This window comes from Vipera ursinii, assembly GCF_947247035.1.
Source record: "Vipera ursinii genome assembly, chromosome: 3".
Lineage (NCBI taxonomy): Eukaryota > Metazoa > Chordata > Lepidosauria > Squamata > Viperidae > Vipera > Vipera ursinii.
This window is the reverse complement of record NC_139516.1, coordinates 79,716,257-79,728,075: the sequence shown is the minus strand read 5'-3', so window position 1 is coordinate 79,728,075 and position 11,819 is coordinate 79,716,257. Positions and strand designations below refer to the sequence as shown.

Here is an 11,819-nt window from a genome sequence, read left to right as displayed (position 1 = left end):
TGTCCATTTGGTTACGTTGGCCAGAATACAGGAATGACTTGTCATTTTTTCCCCCCAGTAGATTGCATTTAATCTGAACCTTCATCGCCGATCTGCCATTTTGTGGCTGTCCTTCTGGAAGTGTACACTCCTTATAGGATCAATGGGATCCACAAGCCCCTTCACTACCACAAGGTAACAATCCATAAAGGGGTTTTATATAACAGCCTTATTTTGTTCCTGATTTTTCTATTGCTGTTCTGTGAAAAATTCAGTGAACTTTAACGAGTGAATTAGTGTTTTTAGTGATGGCTGCTAAGATGGGTAATATGTTACACACCTCTGCTCTGTAACTGCTGAAGAAATCAAGTTCTATTGTCTGACTAATAGTAATGTTCAGCCTTTAGATACAGTCAATAGCTTACCCCAAACTTAAAAATGATCTTCAAATCCCTCTAACCATTTGTCATTCTATTTAACATGTACAAAATCCACAAATGACTTCTAGTCTCTTATAAACTTGTATAATCCATTGTCTCTAATCAGACCAGTTAATTTTGCCATGTTTGCTAATTCAGTCAATTTTAAAATCCTCTTTTCGACAGTCAGCATCCCCTTTTCTTTCCATGTACAGTGCACGCAGTGGTCACCATATAAAGAAATAATGTCCCAAACTGATTTTCAATTGGTTTGTCCATAATACCTAGAAGAAAAGCTTCAGGTTTCATTAATATTTGTATTTTAAATATTTTCTGCATTGTCAATATTATATTTACCCAATATGGTTTAGCATATTTCCAAGACCACTACATATGATAGAACGTACCTGGATTTGGTTGCCTTTTCAACACTGGTTGGAAATACCTCTATACATTTTCACCAGTCTATCTGGAATCAAATACAGTGGTACATCCTATAAAAGTTTTCTTTGAAATTGTAATTCAAAGTCAATTTTAAACCATTGGTTCATACATTCTCCCATTGGTCTAGCATTATATTGTAACAAAAAATGTCTCTCATTTTACCATCCAATCTTTAACAAATTTATCTTCCAGATTCATCTTAAGTAACATTTTATAAACTTTAGCAATCAGGTGGTCATTCAAACATCACTTTATTTTTTTATTTATACTATTTAAATGGCCGCTCATCTCAAAGAAATGACTCTTGTGGCAAACAATCCAAAAATTATTTCAGGACCAATTACAATCACAATAAAAAAGAAAAATGCATATAACATCTGAAGATTATTGTAATCCATAGATGTTAGCATAACCAGGTAACCAGGCTCTTCACATACTTAGCACCTGATGTCTGGGCTCCTAACCAGTACATACACCTTGCCTGTTACACTGTACTTAAGCCCTGGCTTGCATGATTCAACATTTTCTTGTGCGTGTTTTAGGAGACAACTTGGGGGAAATCTCTGAGACAGACTTATAGTGTTTCATAGAAAGGACAAAAACATTGGAAAATCGACTGAAAACAGCAAAAAGGAAGAATGGAGTGAAGAGTATAGTATTTCTTTTGGCAAAAACTTGCTTCCAAATTACATCTGTTCTTCAAACATTTTCCAGAAGTAGTATGGCTAGATTTTACTCTAATTGTATTCAATATAAACCCCTCGTTCCCTCATCTTTTAAACTATTACCTACATTTTAGTGCCAAGGCTTGGCTGCTGTTGTACCCACTAGGAATTTAAGCTGCTTTTGCCAATTATGTAGATTCATACTAAGTAGAGAAGCTATATTTTTAAACCTTGACTCTGTTTCTTGGCTAAGAACAATACTGCTGATCAACTTAAGTAGCTTACAAATAAGATCTACACTGATGGATTTGTGGTACTTTAAAAGCAATGTGGGAATAAGTGTAACAATATATCATAGATATACCATACAATCATGATCACCTGCAGGAAGCAAGGAGGGGAAGTGACATCGTGCACATCACATCAACACAAAAATGACACAAATTACATATTGTGCAGCATCACATCATGACACAATTGACATACTGTAACAGGTAATTTTTATCTTTTGTGCAATGACATTCGGATGCATGAGACACCACTGTGGTTGCTACAGACTGGCTGGGATTGCTGTGTGCAAGAAAGAGATTGAAATCAGAGTCAGAGAATCTTAGGTGCTCACAGGGCACCACCTTTAAAATGGCTGCAGTTGAGACCTGATTATTCGCTAAGCTGGACAAGTTCTTGATACTTTGGCAAGCTACCCTAGATACACTCATGGGAGGGGGTTACTATCAACTGTTTGCTTCCCAAAATCCCATCATGACTAGAAGACTTAAATATAAATAAAAGATGTTAATGAGCTTTTAGAGAAGTTTTAGCAACACATATCCATATATTTATCTTAAATCTCAGTGGCTTGAGATCCTATTGCTACTGATAACTTTCTAAATGTCTGATGGACCACCAAGTCATTGCAATGATTCTGATTCTCCTTCTTGGATCATGCCAAGAACCATATTGTCCTAATTTTTCCTCTACTAAGCATTTTTTTAAGAAAAGAAAGGAAAAGAAGAAAAAGAAGAAAGAAAACAAAAATGGGAGGAAAGAAAAAACAACATAAAATAGTTAAATGAAGTTTGCAAGCATCATGGAATGAGATCAAACTGTTAAATAATTCTCTAATTAAGTTAACTGTTTTTTATTTTTTTAATTATTTTTATAAAAAACTAAGTTCCTATTTTGATATACAAATGATCTTTAGTATGTATGACATTCTGAGCATGTAGCATTTCAGTGGCATCACATACAACACTATGATCAAAACAAATCTCAGTGAAAACATTACTGGACAGATATAGAAAGCATGGATATGTTTGACAGAACAATGCCTTATATTAATAACAAGAGAACTGTAGTATTAGCCATTAATTGTCAACTGATGTCAGAAGTTTCACCCTTTACATAGCAGTAGAAATAGAAACAGAATCTACTAGTAATACATTTTTTTACAGATTATTGTGGTAATGATTAGCTTTTACATGGTCAAAGAACAAACACACACTCATATATGCACACTGCCATATATAGTCTGTGTGAAAGCGGAGAGGAATGGAGTTTTTAAGACCTGAGTTTTTCCCACCCTCTTTTTGGGACAGACTGCCTGCATCCCATGTTCAGTCTGGACCACTGATAACACCTGCACTGTGTTTAGGCAACTGTCTCGTCTTTTCCCAGACTTTTTGTTTCCTGCTGTGCCATCTCCTCAGACTGGTTTATTTAAGAAGCACACAAGAAGAAAAAAATACTAAAATAATATTTTGTGGACTTAATTGAAATTCATTATCTGACGCAAATGTTCTTTGGCACTTTAACAATACCTCATACTCTCCCTACCCAGATTCTGCATTGCTAGCATTGGTCACAGTAAAAGGCAAACTCATTTTCTTCTTATTTATGACAGTTGGGTCAGACCGGGAAGCTACACTATGGCTTTCATATCTTTACTATTTTGGCAGGGGAGGATTTATGGGTGGTTTTGCTGGTATAGTTTTCTTAGAATATTCACTAATAACCAAAAAAACCCACTCTCAATAACTTTAAAGTTAAGGCCACAACCTTCATTGGCTACAATTGTCAGTTGTGCCCAGTATTATAGAAACTCACGTAAGATAAAATAGACTGTTTTGGAAGAAGGTTTTTAAGTCACAGACGTTGGCATTAATATGATCCTTTATATCAACATGGCCAATTTTTTGTATGATGAAATATTTTTGCTAAGCAATTTTATGTTGCATAACTGTTATTAAAGTGTAAGTTATTGGTCCCAATCATTGTGTACTAAACTTGACTCATATGCTTGTAGCTCGTAATGTGATGTGCCAGTGAATTATGACAATTGCATCAGGGGGCCAGGCAGTATCAGGGGCCAGTCCTCCACAACAGTCCGTTTCTCTGGGAAAATTAGCTGCCCACCCCTGGTCTAGCCCACAATGTTAGCTCCTTGGTTGTGCTGTTCAATGTATGCTATTCTTGCCCGCATCTTACAACCTGGCACTATGTGTTGGACTGTCTCTAAGGCCTCTCTGCATAGTCTGCATCTTGGGATCCAGTCTAGTGTGGTAGACCCCTACTTCTATGGCTTTGGTGCCTAATACTTGTTCTTGTGCTGTTATGATCAGTACTTCATTGCTGTCTTATAGTCCAACCCTTTCCAGCCACTGGTAGAATTTCCCAGTGTCTGCCACCTCAGCAATCTGCTGATGGTTCATCCCATGCAGGGTCTCGTCTTGCCATGGCACCTCCTCTGCTTGATCTTCCTCCCATGTCTGCTCCTGCCTTAGGCATTCTCTCAGCAACTCATCTTTGGGTGCCATCTTACTGATGTACTCCTGGATGCTCTAGGTTTTGGGCAGTGGCTTTGACACTCATCAGATCCTACCTGCCCCTTCTCTGGTTGATGTAGTCTTTGGATGTTGGACTTCAGGTGGAAACCTCCATATGTTGTGAGGAGTTTATTGATATATATTGATTTAGTTGAATGTTCTTTTCCATTGTTTCTTGAAAGAATCCCATGCATATTTTCAAGTTATCCCAATAGCAAAATTAAAATGAAAAAAAAATCAGTTATTTATGTCCGTAAGCTATTTCTAAACTACATTTAAGGTAATCAGATGTTCATTTAATAGCAATCAGCTACCTTTTCCTGGAACCCTGCCAGGCTTTGCTTAAAAGGCTAAGCAAAAACATACCGATGAGTATTTGGATGGTAGACCATGACAAAATATAGTCTAAGAGCTGTAGGCTCATTTGGGAAATTGAAAAAAAAAATTTTTTTTGAGAAAAAGGCAATGGCAAGCTGCTTCTGTATTGTTGCTAACAACACACAAGACAGGACAGTCCACCAGATTACCAGTGAAGGGAATAAAAGTATTATTCAGAAATTTCTAATGAATCTAAAGGTTGAAGCAGAAGCTAACTGAAGATCAGAAATAATATTTTATCTAAGTATTGACAGGTACAAATGTGAAAAGCAGAAGTTACAAATTGTAAGAGGAAATATCGAAACAACATAGGAAACGGACTGTGGTAACAGAAAATTAGGTGGTGAAAGATAGGATATGGACAAAGGGGCTTCCTGGAACATGGGAAGGACAGTGGTTTTAGGCGGTCCGGATAGTTTATCGGATGATTAGGGAAGGGGTGTTGAGTGCGATAGGGGAGGGGGAATCTGCGTTGGGGATAGGATATAAAAATGTGTCAAACAGCTCTGTAAGGTGTGGCTGAACTCCTGTGTGCGTTTCAGTCCACCAAGCCTTTGCAAACGCTTCTTTTGCAATAAAACTTTGTTGCTGGAATTCCAAGTGAGTTTGTTTTGTTTTGGATCTTGAGCCACATTCCAAACACCGGGAACCAAGTGCGATTTGAAGCAGATTTTATTGATTTATTTAAAATAATCCTGTCTGATGAACATTTTGGAAAAGGCTTGGACGTTACCTTTGCTTGACCTTCAGAGTTTAATAACTTTAATACAGATTTTATATATTTTCTGGGAACCACTTTGCTATTGTCACTCCCTTACTTCTTTTGGGGGGGAAACATTCACCAGAGTGAGAGCCAGGGCTACGTACGACAAGGCTTTTAAGAAAATGTTCAAAGGTTCCTAGCCACCCTGACCAAATGTTACCTCAAAAAGTGTCAACCTTTAAAAAAAAAACAGAAAAAGAGAAACAGCAGTGGCATTAATAGTAATAGTGCCCATTTCGGTTTTTTTAGGCAGCGAGAAGCACGGTCCAATGAGACAGCCTCCACGATAGCAATGGCGCTTTCCGCACGGCCACCAAGCAGCACCCCGGACTTTGCGCGCCAAAAGCGAAGGCGGCGGTGGCGGCGGCGGCCTCAACTTTCCCTCTAGCGGCCGCGGCGAGCGCGCCAACTGGCCCGGTCCCGCGCCACCCGCGTGCCCTCTCGCGCTTTTGTCTTTTCCGCTTGGCGGCTGCGGGAGAGGCGCGCGGGACTGCAGGCAGCGCGAGCTGTTTCGAGACGGGCTTGATGATGTAATCGCAAGTCAGTGAGCGATGAAATTCAACACCGAGCCGCGGTGGGGAGGATTTTTTTGCATTGCTTTGGGTTGGCTGCTCGCTCTGTTCCAAAGCCAGAGGCTCTCGCCTTTCAGCGCCGAGTGCCTGCGCTATTGCCACTTAAGAGGCTGCAAAGAGCAATCTTAAATCTCTTCGTTTTTCCAACCCACCCCCCCCCCGCCACCCCCACCCCTCCCACCCCCTTGCTAAGCCTTTAGTCTTCTGGAGGTGCTGCCTCTTCCCAGTTCCGACCGACTCTTCCTCGTTGCTGCTTCCCAGCGCCGACGTCTCCTCGCTGTGGATCTCCAAGCCCAGTTGCAAAGCGAAGTCGAGCGCAGCACTTTTGCAAACGAATAAACAAACAAAGGCATTCTTCCCAAACCACACACACACACATACACACACAAAAAAAGACGTCTTTTCCTGAGCCACACGCGAATTTCCCTCCCGTTCTGGCCACGGACTGTAAACTATGTGGAAGAAAGGCTAAAAAGGGAAGTAGGCACTGGGCAAAGCCAAAGAGAAGCGACTTAACCAGGTTCCCGGAGGTCGATTTCATGGACAGTACTTGAACCCTGAGCGATCCGGGGGGGAAATTGGCTTCTGATTTCGGTTAGAACTTCGCTGCTCGGACAAATGCATACAAATGCATTTAGGAGCTCAAAGGACAAGGAGTGGAAGCATCTCTCCCACGGCACAAACGTGAGTAGAAGAAAGGGCAGCCGGGACCGGGGGGGGGGGCTTTGTGGGGAGGCCGAAGCAGTCGGCGAGAGGGCGGGTTGCTGCCTGAGGTCCCTCAACTGCGCCCGTCTTGGTCAGGGTCTGGAGTAATAATAAATACGGACCCCTTTTTTCTATGGATGTCCCGCTTCGGGTTCAGAATCAAGGGGAATAAATAAAGCAGTGGTCCCTGGGACATGGTTTATTTTATTTATTTATTTTTATTTTTTATTCCATTTATATCCCGCCCTTCTCCGAAGACTCAGGGCGGCTTACAAGCTTAGCAGTTGCCTTCATTCTATGTATATGCCTGCTTATTATTAGGGCTTTCGCCCCCCCCCCAGCGGCATTATTACAAAGTCAGCTTAATTGCCCCCAACAATCTGGGTCCTCATTTTACCTACCTCGGAAGGATGGAAGGCTGAGTCAACCTTGAGCCTGGTGGGATTCGAACCTGCACTAATTGCAGGCAGCTGGTGTTAACTGAGAATAAGGACCACTGTATTCCATAGGTCTTCTGGAGTCTAAAGGATGGCGGTAGGAATAACTTTGCCCCCACTTATTTCCTCATGATGATCTTCATCATCGTCATCGTCATCATTTTTTGGTATCTATTTCCTAATGAAACTGCCCCAGCTTTTCCCCAATGCAGCACCCTTTACAAGTGTCGGATGGCCTACAACTCATCCTTCTCCAGCTAGTGCAGCACATCTGCAGGGCATCTGTTTGGGGAAAGCTGGGCTATCCTGTTCGTTGATGTTTTAAAGCAATCATGTGGCGGAAAAGGAAAAGGAAAAAGTTGGCTGGCAGGTTTCCCATTCCTGCCTAGGATGGAAAGAGTCCCAGGCTGTAAATTATCTACAGAGATAGGTTGAGGTAGAAGACCGGGAGATTTCTAGATTTTTTTAAAAAAATTAAAAGTTTTTGCATTTGTTTTAACCTTTTCAGTTTTGCTTTCCAACATGAGATCTTGAAAAATATTGCTTTGATCTGGATATTAATTATGGGACAGAGTTATAATTAATTCATTTTGATAAAATATAACTAGACAAAAAAAGAACGTGTATCTTAGATTACGTACCATATCTGTAGTTCTCAAGTGTTATTTCTTTGATGGTTGTTGTTGTTGTTATTATTATTGTTATTAGGAGAAGGAGAAGAGAAGAGGAACTTGTGTGTTTTATCTAGTGCTGCTTAATCTACGCAGTGGCTCAGTGGGTTAGGACGCTGAGCTTGTCGATCAGATGGTCAGCAGTTTGGCAGGTCGAATCCCGAGTGCCGCGTAACAGAGTGAGCGCCTGTTACTCGTCCCAGCTTCTGCCAACCTAGCAATTCGAAAGCACGTAAAAATGCAAGTAGAAAAATAGGGACCACTACGGTGGGAAGGCAACAGCGTTCCGTGTGCCTTTGGCGTCTAGTCATGCCAGCCACATGACCATGGAGACATCCTCGGACAAGCGCTGGCTTTTCGGCTTTGAAACGGAGATGAGCACCGGTCCCTAGAGTCGGAAACGACTAGCATGCATGTGCGGGGGAACCTTTACCTTTACTTTACTTAATCTAACAAGCCATGATGGAAAAGTCCTTCACTGTCAGCACACTTATATGTTCACTCAGTTGCTCCTACTGAATATTCAAGCTTAGTAAAATCCAACATTATTTTTTGTGAATTTTCTTACATTTGAATTTCTAGTAGGACAGAGACCAAAACTTTGTTCTTGTATTGTCTTTTCTGGTTAATGAAAGGTCTTTTGAGGTAAAGAGATGGGCTCTATCTTAAGCTGCATCTCTTAGGCAGCTAGATTCTTATGGACATCTTTAAGAATCTATTGAAAATGCTAATTCTTTGTAAGGTTTTTTCCTTCACTAGGAAGGCCATCCTTGTGCATGTTTTTAAAGAGATGAAACCTTTTGATTTTTAAGTAGGTTTAACTGCATGCTAGAGAATGTTGCTTGCAAGACTTAGGTATGCACAAAATTTCCGCAGCTTGTCTAAAATAAACATCTTTGTAGGTGATTTGTAAGTATTAAATAGCCCCTAGGCATGAACATAGTACCAGAACATTTATTTTCCCAATCTTGCAGCCCTGTTTGTGTAAGAAAGAAAATGTTTCTGAAGATTATTGTTTTTGGATATGAAAGGGAAGAGGGAAATGAATTGGACAACTGGAACACTTTTTTCAAGTTCACATTTTTTGTCTCACTTTGCAGGTAGATGCTATTTTCAGTGGTCAGGTTGCCAAATTATAACTACAGCTTTTCTCTCTAGCTCATCTTGAGTCATTATCTTTTTCTTCCCTGAAGCCAACAGAAGCAAAGAAGCATTTATAATTACTTGCCGTGGGTTGATATATTGGTGTGATTTCAAGCGTAAAACTCCAGGTGATTTTTTTTTGTGGAAGCAGTTTCACTTGTCCTAGGCTTTGCCTTTGTTTCTGTTTAGAAAATGAGCTGTTTCTATTGGCTAGCCAATCTGTTAATATAGTACAGCAGTCTGTTAGGCTTGCTTTCTACAAGTAAATATTTTAGCATGCTAGGTAATCTTTCCATGGATAAGCAAAAGAGCAATGTGACGTTTTTGTCAAGAGCTGTAAGCTGTAAGGCTGATTTCTTTCCTTTGTGCCTCTCTGGTTTGAATTAATCTGTATATGACAGATGTGTGTCTGCTTTTATGTTCTAGTTTTTATCGAGGTACTAAACCTGTTTGGGCAGTAACATTTTAGCTGCAGGTGAGTATTCACATGACTAACAATTCCTTGATCCAGGACAAAAAAAACAACAACCTGTGAATTAAGAAGCAGTAGTCGGGGGAAAAAATCTGAAATCTTCTCATTGGTACCTACTTTTTATATTCCAACCTTTCTCGGATTGTTTGACTGAATGCTCATTTCAGGAGAAGGAATTTTTAAACTCAACCATTTTGACATTATCAATATGGAAATGTCATCATGTTCACTCCAGGTAGAGAAGCAGAAGATACTTCTCATTGGTGTCCATAGATGATAATGATGTGACAAATCACAGTATGATTGGTATAGTAAATAAGGTCAGGTGAACTTCTTCATATTTAAAAACCACAATAGAGAGAATTGTAGAACAAGTTAGCCATAGATGATGTATCTACCAACTACACATTTAGAAATGCAGGAAAAGTGGGCCAGGAAATTAGTGGACTTGGGGTGCGTAGAGAACCTGCTAGTCAGGTTCTGTTCTTGTGTGAGAAAGTTACACCAATATGAAATACAAATATGTTGGGAAGATTTTCATACGTATTCAATGTGTGGTTGCTGTTTCTGAACTTTCCTAACATGATAACTAACCTTTCATTTTCAGTACTGCTAGCCTGCTTTGACACTGTCTCCCATGTCAGAACCAGCCCAAGGGTATGGTATATTATTCTGTGTATAGAGAGACTGGGGAGACTTCTTATAACAGAACAATATTCTTTTTCGCATGGCTGCCTGGGGGTGGGGTGGGGTGAGCATATTGTAAGTTGTGACATACCCAGACTTTTCTATTTTGCCAATATGATCTTATGCCTATCACTTGAAGCAACTGACTTATTCAGCCTAATGGTAAGATTGTTCTTGTCCTAAATGTTGGTTTTTGGAAAAACAAACATAGTACAGTGGAAGTAATGATAAATTTAATCAGAACATACAGTAGGTCTATCTCTGGTAATATCAAAGCAGGGATACTTCCCCCCCCCTTATAACAAAGATATGCAGCTATGAGTTGGAAATCATACAGAAAGTGATACTTCAGTTGAGCACCAATGCATATACCTAAGTTCCATATGTTATATGAGACATTGGACATTACTACTGAATGCATATACTCCTGAAAGTTAGTCTGGCTAATACTGGCTCTGATGAGAAAATTTGTCCGATTCATTCATTTCCAAGCCTGTGCAAAACATATGCTAAAAGCAAGTAATTCCCTTTTTATTCTGCTTTGGGGGAAAATATCGTATTAGCCTTTAATCATTAAAAATACTTACTGATGTTCTATTATTGACCAGTCGGGGAACTGAAGGAAGTACAATGCATATACAATGCAAAGATGTTTGGGTATGTTTGTATGTAGGTTGTTGGTTAGGTTCACCATCTTGCTTTCTGTCTTATCTAGTTATGTTGGGTTGTTATTCTGTCTTATTTATACTGGGATCTGTTTGGATTGGCTAGTACCTAAATAAATAAATAAATAAAATTACTGGATATATTGCTCATAGAAAATGACTTTCATTTGGTTAGTCATATATTTTCTCTGATTGTAAATACTCTAATTGTGCCTTCTCACACTCATGAAACAATAATATAGATATAGATGTCAGGCCATGAATTTGCATAAAACTGCTTGCTTCCACTAATTTCAGTGGAATTAAATCACTTGCAATATGCTTTATCTTTCTGTATTAGTCAGTTAGTGAAAGAGACGCTTAAGGAACATTTTTTTCACTGTTACATATAAAGCAGTATAAATGACAGCCTCACAATATATTTGCATCACAGCAGTACCTAGTGACTAGTTCAGGGGTGTCAAACTGGCAACCCATGGTCACGTGCCTGCGGTCATGCGCAGGCCATGCCCACCCTGGCTCCGCAAAGGAAAAAAAATGTCACGATATGTCATGTGACACGATCGAGTTTGACACCCATGCCCTAGCTGTTCTAGTTCTTTTAGTTTGTAACTCAGAAACTGGAATCTGGAATGGAAAACTATAAAGTTTTACATTATGTCTTAGAGCAGAAGTGAAGCAGTGTGTGAAAACAAATGCTAGCTTTTTTCAATTTTAAGTAGGAATTCTTCCCAAGGTTTGTTCCAATTATTCTTTGAATAGGTTGCTACTCACTTGCCATGTTAGAGAGTGTATAAACATAGCCAACAGATGTTACAAGCATTAAGTTTGGAGAATTTACTTCAAACACTTGCCTACTTTTATCCCACAGTTCTGGCAAAAAATGTTTACATAGTGTTTCCATGAACCCAGTGTAAACGGTAAGGCTAATTTTCTTTTGCAGAAAATCTCCCAGAGATCTAGCCACATGAAGCATTTGGTTTTTAAGAAATTC

General features: G+C 39.7%; 1 protein-coding gene across 1 annotated transcript in view; it reads left to right on the top strand.

Annotated features, from left to right (window-relative positions):
* Positions 1–6,673: 6,673 nt before the first annotated feature.
* COL24A1 (collagen type XXIV alpha 1 chain) overlaps positions 6,674–11,819 on the top strand; it is a gene marked incomplete at its 5' end in the record, with an annotated part of 158,077 nt that continues 152,931 nt past the window's right edge. Inside the window, one exon of the mRNA XM_083360473.1 lies at positions 6,674–6,729. Coding sequence (XP_083216599.1) covers positions 6,674–6,729 — 56 coding nt within the window. The remainder of the gene's footprint in view (positions 6,730–11,819) is intronic.